The following is a 26,194-nucleotide window of genomic DNA, read 5'->3' on the forward strand; positions in this document are numbered from 1 at the left end:
ATTGGAGTTCACTCATGATTTTGCTCTCTGTTTGTCTGTTCTTGGTGTATAGGAACGCTTTTGATTTTTGCACATTGATTTTGTATCCTGACTTTGCTGAAGTTGCTTATCAGCTTAAGGAGATTTTGGGCTGAGATGACGGGGTTTTCTGAACATAAAATCATGTCATCTGCAAACAGGGACAATTTGAATTCCTCTTTTTGTAATTAAATACCCTTTATTTCTTTCTCTTGCCTGATTGCCCTGGCCAGAACTTCCAATACTATGTTGAATAGGAGTGGTGAGAGAGGGCATCCTTGTCTTGTGCTGGTTTTCAAAGGGAATGCTTCCAGTTTTTGCCCATTCTGTATGATATTGGCTGTGGGTTTGTCATAAATAGTTATTATTTTGAGATACAGTCCATCAATACCTAGTTTATTGAGAGTTTTTAGCATGAAAGACTGTTGAATTTTGTCGAAGGCCTTTTCCACATCTACTGAGATAATCATGTGGCTTTTGTCATTGGTTCTGTTTATGTGAGGATTATGTTTATTGATTTGCGTATGTTGAACCAGCATTGCATCCCAGGGATGAAGCCCACTTGATCATGGTGGAACTTTTTGAGTGCTGCTGGATTCAGTTTGCCAGTATTTTATTGAGGATTTTCGCATCGATGTTCATCAGGGATATTGGCCTAAAATTCTCTTTTGTGTGTGTGTCTCTGCCAGGCTTTGGTATCAGGATGATGCTGGCCTCATAAAATGAGTTAGAGTGGATTCCCTCTTTTTGTAGTGATTGGAATAGTTTCAGAAGGAATGGTACCAGCTCTTCTTTGTACCTCTGGTAGAATTCAATTGTGAATCTATCTGGTCCTGGACTTTTTTTGGTTGGTAGGCTATTAATTATTGCCTCAATTTCAGAGCCTGTTATTGGTCTATTCAGAGATTCAACTTCTTCCTGGTTTAGTCTTGGGAGGGTGTATGTGTCCAGGAATTTGTCCATTTCTTCTAGATTTTCTAGTTTATTTGCATAGAGGTGTTTATAGTATTCTCTGATGGTAGTTTGTATTTCTGTGGGATCAGTGGTGATATCCCCTTTATCATTTTTTATTGTGTCTATTTGGTTCTTCTCTCTTTTCTTCTTTATTAGTCTTGCTAGTGGTCTATTTTGTTGATCTTTTCAAAAAACCAGCTCCTGGATTCATTGATTTTTTGCAGGGTTTTTTGTCTCATGGGGTGTTCCCTTGATGTGGTGCTCTCCTGCTTCCCCTAGGGATGGGGCTTCCTGAAAGCTGGATTGTAGAGATTATTATATCTCTTCATGGCCTAGCTACCCAGTGGAACTACCAGGCTTCAGGCTGGTACTGGGGAGCATCTCTAGAGAGTCCTATAATATGACTTGTCTTAAGGCTTCTCAGCCATGGAATCCAACACCTGTTCTGGTGGAGGTAGCAGGGGAATGCAGTGGATTCTGTGAAGGTCCTTGGTTGTAGTTTTGTTTAGTGCACTGGTTTTCTCGATTGTTGTTTGTGCTTGCAATAAAGGTGTCATGTGGACAGACTCAGGACCTCTGATTAGCCAAGATGTTATAGGCGGTGGAGCTAGCTTTGTTTTCTCCTTTCTTGGGGCATGGTTTTTCTTTCATGAGTTGTTGTAATGATTTCTCCATGGTCATTTTTCACATGGGCCCATTAATGAAGACCTAGGTTGGTTTTTAAAAAAAGAGACAGAGGCTCACTGACATTAACAGGATTGGTCATACTGTTCAACTGACTTGAGAACCTTCCAAAGTAAATACCTTCTTCATGCACCCCTTCAGAGAGGTTCAATCACATGTCCTCCTTACTACCTGTTTTCCAGTCTTGCTCTAAGTCTGTAACTACCCAAAAAAGCTGAACATAAATCATTAGAGATTTATACCTCAGGCCATCTCTCCTATATTAAGTGAACAACCTTAATACAGGACAGCCTGAAATTCTAACTGCTAGACGGGTTTCCTGTATCTTAGGGCCACTGTTTAGTGAAGCCATAATGTAGTGACCATTCCTTTCTGAACATTCACACCCTTAAATGTTTCCTTTTCTCTGGAAATATTCTCTAGCATTGTTAAAAGAACCCACACAACCCAGAATTCTTTAAAATTACTTTTGTCATTTGAATTGAATGCTACACCCACTTAATTTCCTAAAGCGTTAATCCCAATACACAACCTGTGATAATTTTAATAACTATGTCCAATTTATCCCTAGCAAGAATATCTGTGTACACCAACATTCAACATAGTTCTGAAACCCTATTGCTACTTCTGATACTACTTCTAATATCACTCAGAATCCTGGTAGAAAATGTATAGTTAACTCACACTAGATCATTTGAACAGTGCTAAGGAAACTATTTTTATTAATGTGGGCAGACTTCAGGGAAAATAACAAGGCACAGTATAACATTCTGGGGCTAGCTATAGTAGCAAGCTCTTATCACAGCCCTGAATGTCATTGGAATAGTGCTTAATAAATGTTGAGGGTATCCTGCTGACAGCCATGGCCTTCAGAAAAGAAATACGACCAATCTGGGTACAAGCCTTCAGGAAGAACTGAAAGAATAAATGCCGTAATCTTAAGCTTCCCCTGCCTTCTCATCTGCCAATGACTCTCAGTGGCAAAACCCAAGTGAAATCTAAAATACAGGGGAATACATTGAGGCTGTCAATACAGGTCAGCCTCCCTGAGCAGAGGAGGGTGGAGAAGATGTTAGAAAGATGAAGAGTAAATTTAGAGAGGCATTTCTTGCCTTCTGCTAGCTTTTGAATGTGTTTGCTCTTGCTTTTCTAGTTCTTTTAATTGTGATGTTAGGGTGTCAATTTTGGATCTTTCCTGCTTTCTCTTGTGGGCATTTAGTGCTAAAAATTTCCCTCTACACACTGCTTTGAATGCATCCCAGAGATTCTGGTATGTTGTGTCTTGGTTCTCATTGGTTTCAAAGAACATCTTTATTTCTGCCTTCATTTCGTTATGTACCCAGTAATCATTCAGGAGCAGGTTGTTCAGTTTCCACGTAGTTGAGCGGTTTTGAGTGAGATTCTTAATCCTGAGTTCTAGCTTGATTGCACTGTGATCTGAGAGACAGTTTGTTACAATTTCTGTTCTTTTACATTTATTGAGGAGAGCTTTACTTCCAAGTATATGGTCAATTTTGGAATAGGTGTGGTGTGGTGCTGAAAAAAATGTATATTCTGTTGATTTGGGGTGGAGAGTTCTGTAGATGTCTATTAGGTCCGCTTGGTGCAGAGCTGAGTTCAATTCCTGGGTATCCTTGTTGACTTTCTGTCTCGTTGATCTGTCTAATGTTGATAGTGGGGTGTTAAAGTCTCCCATTATTAATGTGTGGGAGTCTAAGTCTCTTTGTAGGTCACTCAGGACTTGCTTTATGAATCTGGGTGCTCCTGTATTGGGTGCATATATATTTAGGATAGTTAGCTCTTCTTGTTGAATTAATCCCTTTACCATTATGTAATGGCCTTCTTTGTCTCTTTTGATCTTTGTTGGTTTAAAGTCTGTTTTATCAGAGACTAGGATTGCAACCCCTGCCTTTTTTTGTTTTCCGTTTGCTTGGTAGATCTTCCTCCATCCTTTTATTTTGAGCCTATGTGTGTCTCTGCACGTGAGATGGGTTTCCTGAATACAGCACACTGATGGGTCTTGAGTCTTTATCCAGTTTGCCAGTCTGTGTCTTTTAATTGGAGCATTTAGTCCATTTACATTTAAAGTTAATATTGTTATGTGTGAATTTGATCCTGTCATTATGATGTTAGCTGGATATTTTGCTCGTTAGTTGATGCAGTATCTTCCTAGTCTCGATGGTCTTTACATTTCGGTATGATTTTGCAGTGGCTGGTACCGGTTGTGCCTTTCCATGTTTAGCGCTTCCTTCAGGAGCTCTTTTAGGGCAGGCCTGGTGGTGACAAAATCTCTCAGCATTTGCTTGTCTGTAAAGTATTTTATTTCTCCTTCACTTATGAAGCTTAGTTTGGCAGGATATGAAATTCTGGGTTGAAAATTCTTTTCTTTAAGAATGTTGAATATTGGCCCCCACTCTCTTCTGGCTTGTAGGGTTTCTGCCGAGAGATCCGCTGTTAGTCTGATGGGCTTCCCTTTGATGGTAACCCGACCTTTCTCTCTGGCTGCCCTTAACATTTTTTCCTTCATTTCAACTTTGGTGAATCTGACAATTATGTGTCTTGGAGTTGCTCTTCTCGAGGAGTATCTTTGTGGCGTTCTCTGTATTTCCTGAATCTGAATGTTGGCCTGCCTTGCTAGATTGGGGAAGTTCTCCTGGATAATATCCTGCAGAGTGTTTTCCAACTTGTTTCCATTCTCCCCGTCACTTTCAGGTACACCAATCAGACGTAGATTTGGTCTTTTCACATAGTCACACATTTCTTGGAGGCTTTGCTCATTTCTTTTTATTCTTTTTTCTCTAAACTTCCCTTCTCGCTTCATTTCATTCATTTCATCTTCCAGGGCTGATACCCTTTCTTCCATTTGATCGCATCGGCTCCTGAGGCTTCTGCATTCTTCACGTAGTTCTCGAGCCTTGGTTTTCAGCTCCATCAGCTCCTTTAAGCACTTCTCTGTATTGGTTATTCTAGTTATACATTCTTCTAAATTTTTTTCAAAGTTTTCAACTTCTTTGCCTTTGGTTTGAATATCCTCCCGTAGCTCGGAGTAATTTGATCGTCTGAAGCCTTATTCTCTCAGCTCGTCAAAGTCATTCTCCATCCAGCTTTGTTCCGTTGCTGGTGAGGAACTGCGTTCCTTTGGAGGAGGAGAGGTACTCTGGTTTTTAGAGTTTCCAGTTTTTCTGCTCTGTTTTTTCCCCATCTTTGTGGTTTTATCTACTTTTGGTCTTTGATGATGGTGATGTACAGATGGGTTTTTGGTGTGGATGTCCTTTCTGTTAGATTTCCTTCAATAAATGGTGCTGGGAAAACTGGCTAGCCATATGTAGAAAGCTGAAACTGGATCCCTTCCTTACACCTTATACAAAAATCAATTCAAGATGGATTAAAGACTTAAATGTTAGACCTAAAACCATAAAAACCCTAGAAGAAAACCTAGGCATTAGCATTCAGGACATAGGCATGGGCAAGGACTTCATGTCTAAAACACCAAAAGCAATGGCAACAAAAGCCAAAATTGACAAATGGGATCTAATTAAACTCAAGAGCTTCTGCACAGCAAAAGAAACTACCATCAGAGTGAACAGGCAACCTACAAAATGGGAGAAAATTTTCGCAACCTACTCATCTGACAAAGGGCTAATATCCAGAATCTACAATGAACTCCAACAAATTTACAAGAACAAAACAAACAACCCCATCAAAAAGTGGGCGAAGGACATGAACAGACACTTCTCAAAAGAAGACATTTATGCAGCCAAAAAACACATGAAAAAATGCTCACCATCACTGGCCATCAGAGAAATGCAAATCAAAACCACAATGAGATACCATCTCACACCAGTTAGAATGGCAATCATTAAAAAGTCAGGAAACAACAGGTGCTGGAGAGGATGTGGAGAAATAGGAACACTTTTACACTGTTGGTGGGACTGTAAACTTGTTCAACCCTTGTGGAAGTCAGTGTGGCGATTCCTCAGGGATCTAGAACTAGAAATTCCATTCGACCCAGCCATCCCATTACTGGGTATATACCCAAAGGACTATAAATCATGCTGCTATAAAGACACATGCACACGTATGTTTATTGCGGCATTATTCACAATAGCAAAGACTTGGAACCAACCCAAATGTCCAACAATGATAGACTGGATTAAGAAAATGTGGCACATATACACCATGGAATACTATGCAGCCATAAAAAATGATGAGTTCACGTCCTTTGTAGGGACATGGATGAAATTGGAAATCATCATTCTCAGTAAACTATCGCAAGAACAAAAAACCAAACACCGCATATTCTCACTCATAGGTGGGAATTGAACAATGAGAACACATGGACACAGGAAGGGGAACATCACACTCTGGGGACTGTTGTGGGGTGGGGGGAGGGGGGAGGGATAGCATTGGGAGATATACCTAATGCTAGATGACGAGTTGGTGGGTGCAGCACACCAGCATGGCACATGTATACATATGTAACTTACCTGCACATTGCACACATGTACCATAAAACCTAAAGTATAATAATAATAATAATAATAATAATAAAAGAAAAAAAAAATTTAGAGAGGCAAACAAAATATATTCAGCACACACTTATTCCCTGAAAACTTACCTGTTCCCTTTTATGATATTTGTCTGGTAGTTACCAAAACGTTATACTAGCTGGGTAAGAACCCAAGTGAGTTGCCAGGGGAACTAGCAGGATAGTTTCCAGGTAGTACCTGTAGCAATAAACAACCATGGAACTATTCTTCGTTATCTCAGTTTCTACTAGTTCTTCCTTCATATGAACTCAGAATTTCAGAAATGGAAGGTACACTTCTCTATTTTCTTAAAGTGGTAGGTATAGCTCCTTAATTAACTCCATCATCTCAACAAGAGAACAAGAAAAGTTGAGGAGGAGGTAATTGATGGTACTAGTTCCCAATATATAATTAAAATGCAGCTTTAAAATATATATTTATGTAACTGTAGAAAGGAAATAATAGAGATTACAGCAGAAATACTGTAAATGAAATGGAGCCTGGAAAAACCATAGAGAAAATAAACAAAACAAAGAGATGTTTTTTTAAAAGAGATTAACAAAATCGACAAACCTTGGCCAGAGAAATTAAGAAAAAAGAGATAAGACTCAAATAACAAAAATCAGAAATGAGCGGAAGACTTTACAACTAAATGCCACAGAAATAAGAAGAATCACAAGAAACTACTACGAATAATTATATCCCAACAAATTAGATAACTTAGAAGACATGGATACATTTCTAGAAACATTCAACCTACCAACACTAAATGATGAAGAAACAAAATATCTGAACAGACCTGTAACTAGTAAGGTGATTGAATCAGTCATCAAAAACCTCCCAACAGAGGAAAGCCTAGGGCCAGATAGCTTCACTGGAGAACTGTACCAAATATTTCAATAAGAATTAACAATAATCCTCCTCAAAATCCTCCAAGTAATTGAAGAGGAGGGAATACTTCAAATTTTTTCTATGTGGCCAACATACTCTAATACTAAACCTAGACAAAGATACTACAAGAAAACTACAGACTAATATCTCTGATGAATCCTGATGAAAAAAATCCTAATCAAAACACAAGCAAATTGAATGTAACAACATATTAAAGGGAATATACATCATAATCAAGTGGGATTTGTTCCTGGAATATAAAGATGGTTCAGCATATGAAAATAAATCAGTGTAATACACCACATTAACATAATAGAGAAAAACCACATGATCATGTCGATTGATTCAGAAAAAGCATTTGACAAAATTCAATGCCCTTTTAGGACAAAAACACTGAGAAAACTAGGAATACAAGGAAATTACACCTCACAATAGTAAAGGCCTTGTATTAAAAGCCTACAGTTAACATCATACTCAATGGTGAAAACCAGCAAGTTTTCTAAGATCAGAAACAAGTCCATAGTTTGTTCTCACCATGTTCGACATAGTACTGGAAGGTCCTAGCCAGAAAAATTGGGGAAGAAAAAGAAATAAAAGGCATTCAAATATGAGAGGAAGAAGTAAAATCATCTCTGTTCTCAGATGACATGATCTTATATATAGAAAACCCTAAGGATCATACATACTTGCATACACATAACATATGCATAACTATTAGAACTACTAAATGAATTTAGTAAAGTTGCAGGATGCAATATCAACACACAAAGATCAGTTGTGTTTCCATACACTAACAATGAACAGTGTACAAGGAGGAGAAAGACTTGCACATTGCAAACTATAAAACATTGTTGAAAAAAATTAAAGACACAAATAGATGTAAAGCGATCCCATGTTTATGGATTGAATATGACAATTAATTTTAATATTCTTAGAATTAGAATATCGTTAAAATGTTTATACAACCCAAAGTGAAATACAGATTTAATGCAATTCCTATCAAAATTCCAATGGTGTTTTTTACAAAAATAGAAAAAAAATCATGTGGAATCAGAAAAGACCCTGAACAGCCAAATCAATCTGCAAAAAGAAAAACAAAGTTGGAGGCATAACACTTCCTGATTTCAAATATATTGCAAAGCTACAGTCCTCAAAACAGTATGGTACTGGTATAAAGACTGACACATAAACCAATGAAATAGAATAGAGAACCTAGAAATAAACCCTCATATATATGGTCAAATGATCTTTGACAAGGGTGCCAAAGCTACACAACGTGCAAAGAATTGTCTTCAAAAAACAGTGTTGGGAAAACTGGATATCCACATGCAAAAGAATGAAGTTGGACCCTTACCTTACACCATATACAAAAATTAACTCAAAATGGATTAGACATCTAAACACAAGGCTTGAAACCATAAAGTTCCTAGAGGAAAGCATAGGGAGAATGCTTCATGCCATTGGATTTGACAATTATTTTTTGGATATTACACCAAAAGCCCAGGCAGCAAACCAAAAACAGGCAAATGCACTACATAGAACTTAAAAACTTTTTTGCAGTAAAGGAAACAATTGGCGAAGTGAAAAGGCAACCTGCAGAATGGGAGAAAACATTTGCAAACCATGTATTGAAAAGAGGCTAATACACAGAATATATAAAGAACTTCAACCCAATAGCAACAAAAAAATCTGATTTAAAAATGGCCAAATGACTTGGATTAATAAAAGAAGGTATACAAATGGTCAAGAAGCATGGAAAAGATACTGAACACCACTAATAGTCAGGGAAATGCAAATCAAAACCACAATAAGGTATCACCTTGGATCCATTAGGATGGTCACTATCAGAAAAACAAACAAACAGAAAAAACAAACAAAACAGTATTGGCGAGGATGTGGAGAAATTGGAACCCTGTGCACCGCAGGAATGTAAAATGGTGTGGTCATTATAAAAAACAGTATAAAAGTTTTTCAAAAAAAAAAAAACTGGAAAAATAGACTTACCATATGATCTAGCAATCCAATTTCTGAGTATATATACAAAAGCATTGACAACAGGATCTCTGTGGGATATTTGTACACCTGTATTAATTGCAGCATTATTCACAATAGTAAAGAGCTGGAAGCAACTTAAATGTCCATTGAAAAATGAATGAATAAAGCCAATGTGGTATGTACAATAATACAGTGGCGTATTATTCAGCCTTAAATGAAGAAGGATATCCTGTTATATTCTATAACATGCATGAAACTTCAAAATATTAAAGTGAAATAAGCCAATCACAAAAAGAAAAATACTGCATGATTCCAGTTTTATAAGGTGTCTAAAATAGTCAGACTCTCAGAAAACGAAAGTAGAACAATGATTGCATTTTCACAAGATGCAAAAATTCTAGATATATATTGAAAAACAATGTACACGTAGTTACCAGTGCTGTACTATGCACTTAAAAATGTTTAAGATGTATACTTCAGATGTATTTATATGTACAAATATGTGCATATGTCACATTTGCATATACTTTTTCTAAAACGATGGTTATTACAAATTAAATATATATATTTACCTGTAAGCTATGGTAGCTATTTAGTAAATATTTTATACAATGTAAACAAAAAAAGAAAAAATAATGCCTTACTTTGTTGCAGAAGTACTATTCTCAGGGACTTTAACTAGTGGTGCTCCTAGCACATAACCCATAGCATATCCAATCATTGATGTACATTCTGCAATACCTGTAAAATAAGCACTGAAACTGAACATCAAACAATTTCATAAGCCAGCTTTATTATGATAAAAATTGACTGAAATTGATTACTTCTGAAAGCTTTTCATAGCATTCTGTATTAGTCAGAGTTCTCCAGAGAAACAAAGCCAATAAAAGACAGAGAAAAACAGTAATGGAAAACCAAATATCATTATGTTCTCACAAGTGGGAACCAAGCTATGAGGACGCAAAAGCATAAGAATGATATAATGGACTTTGGGGACCCGGGGGTAATGGTGAAAGGTGGGTGAGGGATAAAAGACTGCACGTTGGGTATATTGTACACTGCTTGGGTGATGGGTGCACCAAAATCTCATAAATCACCACTAAAGAGCTTATCTATGTAACCAAATACCACCTGTTCCCCCCAACACTACTGAAATTAAAAAAAATTTTTAAACACAAAAATAAAAATGACCTTCGAAAACAAAGACAGAGAGAGAGAACAGAGAGATTCATTTTAAGGAATTGGTTCATACAAAATACAATTATGAGGCCTAGCAAGTCCCAAATTTGTAGGGCAGGCCAGCAGGCTGGAAATTCAAGTAAGAGTTGATGTTATAATCTTTAGGTAGAATTGCTTCTTCAGAAAACCTCAGTTTTTGCTCATAGAACCTTCAACTGATTGAATGAGGCCCATCCACATTATGAAATCAGTTTTGCTCAAAATCTGCTGATTGTAAATGTTCATCGCATCTAAAAATGACAGTCACCAAAACATCTGGAGTAGTGTTTGTCCTTACAACTAGGTGTCATAACCCAGCCAAGCAAACACATAAAACTAACCATCATACATACTATCCAATGCATGTATTAGAGAAACTCAGTATATAATTCATTATACTTTATTTAATCTATATATTTAATGTAATATACATGAAATATATTTAATATAACTAGAAATTCAACATATTTTATTTAATTTGGGGTGCTCTAGCAAGATGATACTTTAAAGTTATCATTACTTCTGCACCCTTCACCTTAGCTACCAGGATGTGTCAATACACCTTCGCAATAACTATATAAAAACAACTTTAAATTTATTTTCAAAAGTGATAGATAACCCTGTGCAAATAGATGATCTACCAGTACCAGAATCTATTGCAATATAAGAGAGTACAGATTATTCTGAGATATAGCCAGATTACTTATTGTAGGATACAGTGGCATAGACATTGTAAATAGGGATAGTATACTACTATTAATTAAGTATATATACACATATATGAATATACATATTTATAAATGTACATACATATACATAAAGAGTATAATTTTTATTACTTAAGAAAGTATTTTTTGTTTGTTTGTTTGAGATGGAGTCTTGCTCTGTCACCCAGGCAGCAATGGTACAATCTTGGCTCGCTGCAATCTCTGCCTCCTGGGTTTAAGCAAGTCTCCTGCCTCAGCCTCCAGAGTAGCTGAGATTACAGGTGCTCGCCACCATGCCCAGCTAATTTTTTTGTATTTTTAGTAGAGACAGGGTTTCACTATGTTGGCCAGGCTGGTTTTGAACTCCTGACCTCAAGTGATCTGCCCACCTCAGCCTCTCAAAGTTCTAGGATTACAGGCATGAGCCACCATGCCTGGACGAAAGTACGTATTTTTTCAATTGCTCTATATATTTTCAGTGACATTCAGGTGACTTGTCTAGAATCTCAAATCTCAAACAGCTACTTAGAATTAGGTGAATCAATGTGATTTGGAGGTTTAGCATACCAATTATCATTTATTACAATGTTATCATAAGGGCCAATAGTACTTCTATATCAGCTTAGATATGCATACCAAAATTCAAGGAAAACTCAAAATGGGTCAATCGCAATAGAGGGGGCAAAACTTGCCTAAATAGGTACCAGCTGAGTGTGTAGCAACATTCTCATCAATAAAGGTTATTCCAAGGATATAAAGAGGCATTCCTGCTATTCCCTGCACAGTCTGCCCAAGGATGAAGAAAGACAGGTATTTTGATTGGAACGATAAACCACTCCTCTGGCAACCACTGACAACCTTTATTTCTTCGCAAATATCTTTTGAAAAGACAATGATTATATTTTTGTTAATTGAACTCAAACATACAACAAATGTGCAGTATTCTTTATCAAATATTTTACAAGCTATTTCCAAAATTATGCTTTTTTCTTTTAGTTAACATTTCATTTACATTGAATGTAGTAGTACTGCAATCAATCATCATGTTCTCAGAAAAATGCCGTCATACAATTTGGGCCAGACACGGCACACACCTGTAGTACCAGCTACTAGGAAAGGTGAAGTGAGAGGATTGTGACAAGCCTGGGCAACATATTGTGACCCCGTCTCCAAAATAAAAAATAAAAAAAGGAAGAAATTGTGTGGGAATCCTGCAAAAGATGCATCTATTATAAACCAAAACATAAATGTGCATGCATGATTGTATATATGTGTGCATAAATATGTTTGTATATATATGCATTTGCACATACACATAGCACATATTCCTCTTAAATTTGGCATCTAGTTCCCCGGACTTTTGACCCTAGGCTAAAAGTATTTCTAATGTTCTAGATTATCTGCATTATCAAAGAGCACTTTCTGAGTTTAGTTTTATGTTCACCTCTTTAACAATCTTTATATTCACTTTGTCTCACTCTGATTAAATAATTTCCCATTTTAGACCCACTAACTTTTAGAACATATGTTCATAAGGACAAGGCATTATACAGTAAACATTTCTTTCCATTAGAGTTAGTCATTATGTGGTCATCCACTAGATTTTAGTTTATTTCAGGTCATAGTATATTTCTTATACTTTTTTAAATTCACATGGTTATATAACAATATTAAGTAAATGCTTGTGTAATTAAATTTGTTTGTAGATTGGTAGATCCAGGCAATACTATTAGATTATATTGGCCATGGTTATTTGGGTTGACATTTAACAAAATGCTCTTAAAATAATATTGTGGAAACACTATTAAAGTGCAGATTGCAATACAGTATACAAATGAAAATTTTCATCTGGTTTAGTATCCATGTGAAATGATTTTGACTCCATATCAAGTGGGAGGTAGTCTCTAGAACTGTCATTCAAATGCTGAAGGTTCAATTTTATACAGACATATTAACTTGCGATATCAGTGTCAATGTGATATTTCCAACACCCTGACCTCTTAGTTCCTTGAACTTTTTTCCTGTTATGCATTGTACTCCACCTACCTTGGCTAGTTATATGTTTTGGCTCTGTGTCCCCACCCTAATCTCATGCGGAATTGTAATTCCCAATGTTGCGGGAGGGACCTGGTGGGAGGTGACTGGATCACGAGAGCAGATTTCCCCCTTGCTGTTCTCGTGATAGTGAGTGAGTTCTCACATGATCAGGTTGTTTGAAAGTGTGTAACACTCCCCACTTTGCTCACTCTCTCCTGCTACAATGTGAAGATAGGCTTGCTTCCCCTTCAACTTCCACTACGATTGTAAGTTTCCTGAGGCCTCCCCGCCCTCCTGTACAGGCTGCAGAACTGTGAGTCAATTAAATCTTCTTTCTTTATAAATTACCCAGTCTCGGGTAGTTTTTTATAGCAGTCTGAGAATAGACAAATACAGCTAGTCATTTTAAATGTCAAAAATATAACTACAAACCTTTCCTAATGATAATTTCAAGCATCTACATTCTAACCACCCCTATCTTTCCGCTCACTCTTTCCAGCAACCCAATTCCAACAATCCTTAAAATTCGTCAGGGTATATAATCCATTGATTCTGCTCCTTTTCACTATCCCAATGTCCCCTTCATGTCCTTACTTCTTTCACTATCATTTAAATACTTTTAATTCCCTTGCTCTCTTTCAAATCATGCAACCCCATGGTAAAACTGCAACCCTACTCAAAATAACTCTTCTTCCCACTCCCTACCTGTACTGTTAAAGCTTGATGTGGTGGCACAACCATGCAAATCCCACTTTGAATTCATGATTAATAAACTCAAGGAGGTCCTTCATGCTCCTGATAATAATAAAAAAATGCCCCTAATCGATTCACTCTTCCCTTCTCAAAGAAAATTCAAGTTGTTTGTTTCCCTTCTCCTAGGGATCACAGTACTGAGCTTCCTACTCAACAACATCTGAAAATAAATGTTTTCTATCAATAGACTAAAATTAATCATTAACTTCCTCTGTGATGACATATATGTCCACTGGGATGCTACAATTAGTTAATTAGCAAACTTGGTCATATAAATCAAATGGATGGATGGATAGATACACAGACAAATAATTATCACAGTCTATTTTAAGTTCCTTGAGCCAAGGTTTGAATGAATATTGATTTGATGTATAACAGTGTATTTTACAACCTTACCTTCAATTCCTACCTTCCTTTGTTTATTTTCTTCACTAATGGATGGAAAAGCACATAAAAGTGATCCAAGTCCTATTAAAAAGGAGGAAGCTACAAACCATATTACTTTTTTTCTGTCTCCATAGAATGCTATAAATATTGCTACCAGGCCAGATGAAATATCGTAACTCATTTCCAATGCCAACTTATCAATGGTTTTCAGTTGATATTCCTTCTGAAAATCGCCAATGCTGACATCTATAAGACCAAACACCACACCTAAAACGTAAAAAGAAAAAGAGAAAACAATGATATGCATTTTAAGAGGTCATTATGATTATTACAAAGCAAAATTTAAATTACATGATGTAAGTTTATTTTAAATTATTCTGAATGTTTAAAAGCTATAAGCATGTAACAATTCCTTTTCTAAAACATAAATAGGCCTTAACCTCTACAAAATATTCACTAATTGAATTTTCGAAGCTATTTTTTAACTACCTCTATGAGTAATTTCCTAAAGAATAGTGATTGCTGTGTCATCTCACTTAGTACTGATCTTTGTTTTTATGTATTGCATTTCACATTACAAAAAATTTAAAACTATTACTAATATAATATTTATTTATCTACCATCTAGAATAGAAAATAAAACATTATCAAAATAGTTAAAGCCCAATGCATATTTCCCAAACTCGTTTGTCTCCCTCCCCTCCATAATCAGTATACTGTATTTAAAGTTTACCAGTTTTTAGCCTTTTTAACATTTTTGACAATGCATATGTCCTTAGACAATATCAAGTATTGTTTTTCATGTTCTTGAATGTGAAATAAATGGTACCATATTATGTGTATTTCTATCACTCAACATCCAACTAGGAAAAAAGTAATCATAATCACACTAAGAATTTGAAACAAAATTAATTGATGTAGGGATTGATTACAAAAGTAGTACATTAGTTGGAGTCCAAATGGTTACTAATCAAAATTCATGATATCTATGCAACCAAAGTTACCGGGGCATAGGCTGCTGCTACTATTGCTGCTGCTGCTGCTGTTAGAACTGCAATCACTACATTTTTTTTTTTTTTTTTTTTTGCAGGAAGCCAGGAGCCCACAGTCTTCCTATGACAGGGAGCTCACCTGCTGATTTTGATGCCCTTGCAGGTGCCAGAGCCCATGGGCTCTATAGTGCTGATAGCATCACATTTATTCCTGAGCATAAATCCAGGAGCCTTTAATCACCCAGCATTGCTCCTGATGCCAAAACCACCACCAGAAACAGAAAGGAAAAGAGAGTCTTCCCTTTGCCCTTTTTCAAATCTGCTGCCACAGATTCACTGGCAGCATGTAAGTCAAAGTCAGCTGGGCCCCAGCAACTCTGGGAAGTGTGGTTTCAGACATCCCATTCCCCTTGCAAATAGGAGTGAGTAACGGAGTTCATGGCCAACAGACAAATAACTTGCAGAGTTTATCTTTTAGACTACTTGGTATACATTTTCACCCTTCCTCCCATATTTAAACTTTCATATCAAATAAGTAGCAATATCATCATGCTTCTGCCTAATGTATCACAATTATCATTTTACAGAAATGCTGTTACTCTTTCCCCCAACAAAGAGATACATAGTCTAATCAATCAGCATATCTATCTCAGTGTAATGCTAATCCTTCAGTTTAATCACAAACCTGAATGGATTTTCTTTAACTTAAAAACCAAACTGCAAAGGTAACCATCAATAGTTAAACAAATATGTCACAGCCCTAACTAAATTTTTGAGGGGAAACATATTGCCAAAGAAACCACGAGCCAGATTTGAAGCCACAACTAGTTTTAGCAGACCAATACCAGCAGGAAACAACATATAAAAACTTTGCTGCACCCAGGATAAGAATTTTCTTTAACTGTTACATTAGATGTGGCCAAGGAGGATAATGGCCAATGTAGGAAATAAGTCCTGTTAGTAACTGAGTTTATCTCTAAGGTGGGGTTATTAATTCCCCTTCTGATTGAGGCATATTCTATAACCTAGAGATTAATTTATATGGTTCTCTACCTTCCATAAAGTATTAACAGAAAAATAAAATGGGAAAGGAGAGAAAGAGAGCAAATAAAAAACCAGAACATATACATATATAAACATATACACACACAAATGTACATATGACATATTTGTGTGTGAATCCAAAAGACAAGCAAGTAAGAGGAAATGCAGAGCTGCTACAAGTTTTATTTCTCTAAGTGGTTATGAGACTATAGTTGATATTCATAACTTCCTTCTTCTACTATTAACTCGCTCTTCTACCCCTTGATCGCAGATAACATACATAGATTGTTCTCTCAAAGCACATACCCCATCCTATAGGACAGCACTACAAACGTGTTGTCTACTACTGGGAGTGGTTGAATGTTGTCTACTACCAGGAGTCTTATCCAAGTCTTCAATAACACATCATAATTATCTATAAGACGAAAAGTTTCTGGTTATTGAGATATGTAGTAAAATCAGTGAATTACATGAACATGAACCTTCTGCTACACTTCTGTACTGTAAAATTAGTTCCTTAATTAGAAGCAACGTATTGGTAAATATGATAATAATGCTTTATATGGCATTCATTAAGTCCAGTTATGGTAGTGTTAGCAGGACCATGATGACAAAAGAAGAGCCCATATCCAAAATAAATGTCTAATTTAGTGAGGAGAAATTATTGCCCACTTCATAACAGAACCAGAACTATATAATACCTGCCTCCAGGTAACTGGTTGGTTTCACTAAGGAATGGAGCCAGTACCTAGATTATATTGACTCTTCCTGATAGCGAGGCAGGCATTCAGCAGTGCAACAACCAGACGAGCTCTGGTGAAGGTAAGGCCGTGTATTCACCTCTTATATAACCTCCATCCTTGACATAATTGTCACTATAAATAAGACCCCATTGAACAAGAGATAGAATGGCTAGGGAAAGAGGCTGGCTAATATTCATATCTATCTATCTACTTCATTATTGAGAGCCTCTTGTGCAATGGCTTTCTTTTGGTGAACATTCATTCAGATAGGATAACTCTGCTCATATGGAGAGACTCACCACTTACACAGCCTTCCTAATTACCAAATGGTCAAATCACTGGGCAATGTTTGGCAACATGGACAATCAGATGTACTGCTCAATATTCTTTCCACGGGGAGGATTTCCTTTGTCCTCTACTTTTCAAGGCCTCCCCTAAGTCTATAATGCTACCATAGCATACTTCTACCATTGAAAAATCACAGAGGCTCACCAAAAAGTGTGCCTGTTTCTTAATAGTGAGTGGTACAATAGCACACAATTTTCCTTCATTTTGGAAGACAGAGTGTTCCATATAATCTAAACCAATTGGTGTCTAGAACTACTACTGAAGTGGCAAGCAATTTTTGGTATATAGAATATTTTCTCATAGAATAGATTTTATGTTAATCATTCTGGGAAGGCTGGATCTGATTTGAGTTATGAGTCTGGCAGCAATGGGGTATGGGATCGGTTATAAGGGGAATTAGCATTCCTTTAACTCAGGTGAGGCCAATTCAATGTCTTCAAGCAAGGAACTGTTTCTCTTCAGATATAAGAGGAATAATTGTTCCTACTGGCAAAGAAGGTACAGGATTTGGCGTTTCATGGTTCTCAGGTTCACCAAATTTCATCCAGATGCCTTTATCCTAATTCTCAGGGTTTCTTTTTTCTGAAATCAATGCCCCAACTCCCACAGAAGTGATCTGGTGAGTTTGAGTTCAACTTATGTTGCAATTCTGCCGCCTGTGAATAAGAGTTAGTATTGACCAAAAATATGTGGCTAAAAATAATAAGAGTTTCTTACGAAACTATGAGAGAAGCTCACACGTTTTCTAACCATACCCTAAACTTTTCATTTTCCTTCTATAAACTTTTCAATGCAGTTAAAGTTTCCACCACAAGAGTCAATTGCAGCAGCTATTTTGTCTTTCAGTGTCTTGCCTTCAATAAGAACTTTATCCTAGGAATAATTTAAATGACTCTTTTTGTCGCTACATGCCATGGATTTCTAGTGAACCATAATTCACAGGCACAAATATCACTGTTTTCATTGGCTCCAAGCCCAATCATGTCAGACAACTAATTCCAGATTTCCATCTTTGAGGGTTTGTTAGTTTGTTTTGTTTTGTTTCTCCTGGTTCAATGACTGGTACATAATATTATATCAAAAGTCATATTATTGGCTGGGTGCAGTGGCTTACACCTGTAATCCCAGCAGTTCGGGAGGCCAAGATGGGTGGATACCTGAGGTCAGGAGCTCTAAACCAGCCTGACCAACATGGTGAAACCCTATATCTACTAAAAATACAAAAATTAGCCAGGCTTGGTGGCGTCTGCCTGTAATCCCAGCTATTCGGGAGACTGAGGCAGGAGAATCGCTTGAACCCGGGAGGTGGAGGTCATGGTAAGCTGAGATTGCGTCACTGCATTCCAGTCTGGGCAACAGGAGCGAAACTCCACCTCAAAAATAAATAAATAAATAAATAAATAAATAAAATAAAATAAAATAAAAGGCCTGACTTCAGGACTGGCTCTTCGGTGGCTCCAAGGAGAAAAGCTCTAAGCCCTTGGAATATTCTGTCCGATAACAATGCTTTTACATGGCAGAGGCCTTGGGCCATATTGTACCAGTTTGATCACACAGTTTATGCTAACAATGTAATTTATGGTGGAGATCTTTCTTGTCATGGGGTGTGGGTGTGGAGTCTGAGTACCTGAGGTTAGTCACAGAGGTGTTGCATGCCTACATGACTGACAGAAAAACCCTGACCATGAAGGTTCACGTAAGCTTCACTGATTAGTAACACTTTGTATGTGTTATCACACGTGTTAGGAGAAATAAGCATGTCCATGTGATTCCACCGGGAGAGGACACATGAAAACTTGCACATGTTTTTTTCCAGACTTCATCCCATGTGCCTTTTCCCTCAGCTGATTTTAATCTGTATCCTTTCACTGTAATAAACCTTATGGATAACCATGAGCTTATTTTAAGTCCTGTGAGGTCCTAGGGAATCATTTAGCCTGACTCTGGTCTTAGGGAATTCCAATACATAGTTAATAAATTTGAAGTGATTACAACCTCTATTGACTTGCCACTGTAGAAAATGATATTTTAATTGATAAAAACTCTCTACAAGTATGTAAGTGTCTAGTAAGCTCAAAACAAGCACTGTTAAACGAAGGATGTTCTCAATTATATTTTCATATTAAACTATTTCAACCAAAATATTTCATTCAGAGAATATTTCTTTGAAAAATATTTTACAAGACAAAACTCTTCAAATAAGTTGTCTCTATTTATGATTACTTTGTTTCACCAAATTTAGCTATGTAAAGCTATAGGTCTACTTAAGTTCATTCAATTCAATTTACAAAGTATAAATTTGCCTAGTTAGAATAAAGGAACTATCCAAAGATTCTTTCCCAAAATAAAAACTTGTACAAAGCACAATTAAAGGATTTCTAAAATAATTCTTGTATGCTACTCAAGCTCTCATAGTTTGCTTAGTTCTTCTCTTAGTTTTGGAGGGATGCATTTTAGTATCTTCCCATTTTTAAGCTTTGTTTTCAATAATTAAAATTCAACAAAAGCTTCTAATATTTTAGAAGTATGGTGATTCATTCATTGAATACTTTAATGGAAGATTTTCAGCCACTTTTAAATAAAAGTACAACTGTAAATTAGAGTATTTATAAAACAGTTCAAAATCATAAATCAACTGAGGTTAATTTATAAAATAATGAAAAAAAGTCCAACATTTGTAAAGTCTATTGTTTCCAGGAGGCAAAGAAAGGCAATGTATACCAATAAGATGAAGTATTAATACATAAAAACTTGAACATGAATAAATGTTTGTAAATGTTGATGTTAAATATTATATTTTGTTAGGATACAATTATGAATTGTTTGTGTACCAATTCTAAGCACATTTCTGCTTCACTGCTTTCCTAGTACCATAAGTACATTGTCTTTACTATGATTCTCTACACAAAAATGCGTGTAAATGTCATTGTTACAGAAATAAATAATTGTATCTTCAAAAATGAAAATTTAAAAATACAGTATTCACATTAATATCAGGTGTTTATCTTCAACAGAATGAACTTCCAAAATTTTCCTTTAATTTCACAAAAAACAAATTATTATTTGAGTTAATTTATTTTCTATTTGAAGTTCCCGATGGCACTGATATAAAGCTGGCATTATTTAACAATTTGAAAAACTGTCCTTCTGCTAATGGGGTGAATTCATTTACAGCTATTATTTTAATTTTCATATGTGAATATAAAAATTTGAATTGAAAATCAGTAAAATTAAACAGTTAAATCTAAATGAAAAAATCATACTTCACGAGATGTTTTGTAAATAAGCCTTTTGCAGCTGCATGTGTTAAGTTATCTTTTTCAGCCATAGCCTTCTAAAATCACCATTAACTTCAGCAGATTTATGTCTTTGGATTTTTATGTGGTCAGTAATATCACTATGGCCTTTGATAAATAGTAAATGTAAACAATGTACAAGTCTTCATCAATTTGCTTAAGAATAGCACATGCCATTTTTGATGTCATGGTGCCAAAAAAGGTATACTAGAAAGTAAAAAAGCATTACCAAATAATAAAATCATAAAATGATGGTGATATGCACTATATGATAAATGAAAATACCGTAGTACAAAGTGTGCTTAGACTATTATGCACTCTGTGACTTTACTCTTCGGCCACTGTTTCTTACAGATACTTTAAGTAAAGCTAATCTATTATGTCTAATGCTTCCCACTGACCCTACCAACAGGTAGCCTGGTGACTTCATGTATCTTGCAAGTCGCAGCATGGACCATCACAAATCTGGTTAATATACCAAGTGGGTGGCAGAACCAGCCACATCAAATACTTGCCCAATCACTCAAAATTGGGTGGAGTTAATTTTAGAAACTAGATCCAAAATTACTTCATTTTTCAAGAAATGCACATCACACTGTCCCTGAAAGGAATTTTCATTAACACTACATGTGGACAAGGTCTAGAAAGAAAGACAGGTTATTGCTGGTTGTCTTTTAGAACTAACTCTGTGTCAAAGTAAGAATTGTGTTCAGCACACAAATTTTTTAACCACTGTAAAACAAGACCAAGGCAGAATCTAAAAGCACAAAGTTAGGGCCAACTAAATCCATCCCAGCTTGTTTAAATAAACTATTAATAATAATACTTAGCATAAAGGGAGGAAATTGCAATGAAAAATGGGATAGCAGGCATAAACGGGAACTGTTTCAGGTAAATTAAAGCATATAGTCAACCAGTTAAGTAGTAAATATGTTCCCCTACAATAAGGCAATTAATTAAACAAAGCAAGGGAAAATTTTATAATGATAAAGAGTATAATTCCAATACAATAACTATCATTATATTAAGTATTAACTGACATAGGGTTAAATAAATAAAATGAGAAAATAAAGAAAACATAAAGAGAAACAAACCAAAACAAATCTCAATATTTTCAAACTGTTATATATCAGGTGAGCAAAAATCAGTAAAATCACAGAAAATAGCAATATACAATTCTCCTAGATTTATCAAGTGTTAATGTTTTGTTATATTTTTCACATGAGTTTCCAAATATTCTATTTTAAAAAGTAACATGTTAAGATACACTTGAACAACTCTCTTTGATATAGTTCCCTGACCTATTGATTACACTTCCATTAATAGTAGACTAAATAACTCAATTCACTCATTCTGCTGGGAATATGAAAGTTAAAAAATACTTTTAGATCTGTTTGAAGGCATAAAAAGCTAACTAAACAATGAGAAATTATGGGGACAAGATTCAGGAGAAGAAGAAAACCCAAACAGGTAATCCTTGCCTAACAGACACTTGACACTTCAGTCAATTTAATTTAAGCAATAATGTTGTTACTGCATCCTAGAGATATCAGTGTTCCATATTTTCACTGGCAACAAGGTCAGTACTGTCTTCAAATTTAGTCACATCAGTAAAAAAATTCCAGATTTCCCATTTTAAGGAATAATTTCATCTATCAAAAAATTGATCATTTTTTGTTCAAATACAAAAGAAGACCCACTCTAAAAATGCTAGAAAATGAGGATTTAAGAATTAGGGCTTACATTCAAATATTGGGAGAACTGAGAGAGAGAATATTGAGGAAGTCACATAAAAAGTCAGGAAGTTACAGCCAGTAGGCCAGGGGAGACAGAAGCATAGAAAGTATAGAAGCATAAAAGTTAGAGTCCCTTTTGTTAGGGGTATGCCCCACTGCTATTTCTCCCCTTTATTTTCTTCAAAAAGTCATCAAGAAATTGATGCAATGCTCAAGAGTTTCTGCAATAGTTCCCAAGAGCTGCATCAGCCTGCAGGAGCAAAGTGGGTGGTTTTTAAGTGCTCAGCAGGATACATGCAACCTCAGACCTGCAAGGATTTGCTTGCAAACATCTCTGGAGAAGGATGACTCTCCTCTCCTTCTCTTCAACCTTCCAAACATCGTATACCTTACCCTCAGTGGAAAACTCTAAAACAGAATCATATGGAAAAGGGAGATTTCCAGAAATTTAAAGTATTATCCAGAATATACAAGGAACTCAAACAATTCAATAGCAAAACAAACAAACAAACAAATAATCCAATTTAAAAATGGGCAAAAGCCCTGAATAGGCATTTCTCGAAAGAAGACATACAAATGATAATCAAATCTATTTTTTTAATGCTCAACATCCCTAATCATCAGGGAAATGCAAATCAAAATCATAAGATATTCAGTTACAATGGCTGTTATCAAAAAGACAGAAGATATGTATTAGCAAGGATGTATAGAAAAGGAAGTCTTTATACACTGTTGGTGGGAATTTATGTAAGAATAACCATTATAAAAACAGTATGGAGGTTCCTCAAAAAACTAAAAATAGAACTACCAAATGATCCGGCAATTCTGCTACTGGATATATATTCAAATGAAATAAAATCAGTATGTCAAAGAAATATTTGCATCCCCATGTTTATTGAAGCAATATTCATAATAGTTAAAATATAGACCAACCTAAGTGTCCATTGACAGATGAATGAAGAAAATGCGGTATATATACATAATGGAATATTGTTCATCCATAAAAAAGAATGAAATCCTGTTATTTACTACCGCGTGGATAAAGAACATCATGTTAAGTGAAATAAGCCAGACATGGAAAGACAAGTACTGCATGATCTCACTCATATGTAGAATCTAAAAAGGTTGATCTTATAGAAGTAAAGAGTAGAATAATGGTTACCAGAGGCTGGAGAGGGTGGAAGGAGGGATGCACAGAGGTTGGTCAATGAGTACTAAGTTACAGTTAGATAGGAGATATCAATTCCGGTGCTCTGTTGCACAGTAGGGTGATTAGAGTCACCCTATTAACAACAATGTACTGTAAACTTCAAAATAGCTATGAGAGCATTTTGAATGTTCTCACCACAAAGGAATGATAAATATATGAGGCAAAGGATTTGCTAATTATACTGATTTGATCATTACACAATATAAACATATATTGAAATACCACATTTTATCCCATATGTATGTACAATTATTTTACGTCAATTACATAAAATAACTATGATCAATATGCTAAAGACATGTATTAGTCCATTTTCACATTGCTATAAAGAACTACCTGAGACTGGATAATTTATAAGGAAAGGAGGTTTAATTGACTCACAATGTGTCCGGAATTGGTGGTTTCTTGGTCTCACTGACTTCAAGAATGAAGCCGGGACCCTCACGGTGAGTGTTACAGTTCTTAAAGGTGGCGTGTCTGGAGTTTGTTCGTTCTGATGTTCGGATGTGTTTGGAGTTTCTTCCTTCTGGTGGGTTCGTGGTCTTGCTGGCTCAGGAGTGAAGCTGCAGACCTTTGCTGTGAGTGTTACAGCTCTTAAGGCGGTGTGTCTGGAATTCTTCGTTCCTCCCGGTGGGTTTGTGGTCTCACCGGCTTCAGGAGTGAAGCTGTAGACTTTCGCGGTGAGTGTTACAGCTCATAAAGGCAGTGTGGACCCAAAGAGTGAGCAGCAGCAGGATTTATTGCAGAGCGAAAGAACAAAGCTTCCACAGTGCGGAAGGGGACCCCAGCAGGTTGCCACAGGGGGCTCCGGTAGCCTACTTTTATTCTCTTATCTGGCCCCACCCACATCCTGCTGATTGGTCCGTTTTACAAAGAGCCAAGTGGTCTGTTTTGACAGGGCACTGATTGGTGCATTTACAATCCCTGAGCTAGACACAAAGGTTCTTCATGTCCCCACTAGATTAGCTAGATACAGAGTGTGGACACAAAGGTTCTCCAAGTCCCCACCTGAGTAGAGTAGCTAGATACAGAGTGTCCATTGGTGCATTCACAAACCCTGAGCTAGACCTAGGGTGCTGATTGGTGTGTTTACAAACCTTGAGCTAGACACAGAGTGCTGATTGGTGTATTTACAATCCCTTAGCTAGACATAAAGGTTCTCCAAATCCCCACCAGACTCAGGAGCCCAGCTGGCTTCACCCAGTGGATCCTGCACCTGGGCCGCAGGTGGAGCTGCCTGCCGGTCCCACACAGTGCACCTGCACTCCTCAGCCCTTGAGTGGTCGATGGGACTGGGTGCAGTGGAGCAGGGAGCGGCGCTCTTCGGGGAGGCTTGGGCCGCAGAGGAGCCCACAGAGGTGGGGGGGAGGCTCAGGCATGGCAGGCTGCAGGTCCCGAGCCCTGCCCCACAGGGAGGCAGCTAAGGCCCAGCGAGAAATTGAGCACAGCAGCTGCTGGCCCAGGTGCTAAGTCCCTCACTGCCTGGGGCTTGCAGGCCGACGGCCGCTGGGAGTGCGGGGCGCTGAGCCCACGCCCACCCGGAACTCGCGCCTTTCCCTCCACACCTCCCTGCAAGCTGAGGGAGCCAGCTCCGGTCTTGGCCAGCCAAGAAAGGGGCTCCCACCGAGCTGCGGCAGGCTGGAGGGCTCCTGAAGCCTGGCCAGAGTGGGCGCCAAGGCCGAGGAGGCGCTGAGAGCGAGCGAGGGCTGTGAGGACTGCCAGCATGCTGTCACCTCTCAACAGTTCTGCAGGCTGTACAGAAAGCATGGCTGGGGAGGCCTCAGGAAGCTTACAATCATTGTGGAAAGTGAAGCGAAAGCAGTCACATCTTACATGGCCAGAGAAGGAGGAAGAGAGTGAACGGGGAGGTGCTATACACTTTTAAACAACCAGATCTCATGAGCACTCACTATCACAAAACAGCAAGGGGGAAGTCTGCCCCGTGATCCAATCACTTCCCACCAGGACCCTCCTCCAACATTGGGGATGACAATTCAACATAAGATTTGGGCAGGGACACAAATCCAAACCATATCAGGACTCTATTGGAAAGAATGGACAATATGCAACAACAGATAAATAATGTAAGGAGAGAGATGGAAACTCTAAGAAAGAATCAAAATTAAATGTGAGAAATCAGAAACACTGCAGCAGAAATGAAAAAAAAATGTCTTTGATGACCTCAATAGACTGGATAGGGTCAAGAAAATACTCGATGGGGGCACTTCCAAGATGGCTGAATAGGAACAGCTCCAGTCTACAGCTCCCAGCCTGAGCAACACAGAAGACGGGTGATTTCTGCATTTCCAACTCAGGTACTGGGTTCATCTCACTGGGGCTCGTCGGACAGTTGGGGCAGGATAGTGGGTGCAGCCCACCGAGTGTGAGCTGAAGCAGGGGAGGCATTGCCTCACCTGGGAAGCGCAAGGGGTCAGGGAATTCCCTTTCCTAGCAAAGGGAAGGGGTGACAGACGGCACCTGGAAAATCAGGTCACTCCCACCCTAATACTGCACTTTTCCAATGGTCTTAGCAAAGGGCACACCAGAAGATTATATCCTGCACCTGGCTCAGAGGGTCCCATGCCCACGAAGCCTCCCTCATTGCTAGCACAGCAGTCTGAGATCAAACTGCAAGGCAGCAGCGAGGCTGGG

The 26,194-nt window shown here is 37.4% G+C and overlaps 1 protein-coding gene across 4 annotated transcripts in view; it reads right to left on the reverse strand.

Annotated features, from left to right (window-relative positions):
- Positions 1-26,194, reverse strand: part of SLCO6A1 (solute carrier organic anion transporter family member 6A1) — a 148,739-nt gene that overhangs the window by 106,942 nt on the left and 15,603 nt on the right. For 2 of the 4 annotated variants that reach the window (XM_054489032.1, XM_054489031.1), the window contains exons 2-4: positions 14,183-14,440; positions 11,689-11,874; positions 9,716-9,812 (exon numbers count right to left, since the gene is read on the reverse strand). In XM_054489032.1, coding sequence (XP_054345007.1) covers positions 9,716-9,812; positions 11,689-11,874; positions 14,183-14,440 — 541 coding nt within the window. The remainder of the gene's footprint in view (positions 1-9,715; positions 9,813-11,688; positions 11,875-14,182; positions 14,441-26,194) is intronic. The other 2 variants (XM_054489034.1, XM_054489033.1) reach the window with 1 other exon arrangement.

Source organism: Pongo pygmaeus, chromosome 4, assembly GCF_028885625.2.
Source record: "Pongo pygmaeus isolate AG05252 chromosome 4, NHGRI_mPonPyg2-v2.0_pri, whole genome shotgun sequence".
Lineage (NCBI taxonomy): Eukaryota > Metazoa > Chordata > Mammalia > Primates > Hominidae > Pongo > Pongo pygmaeus.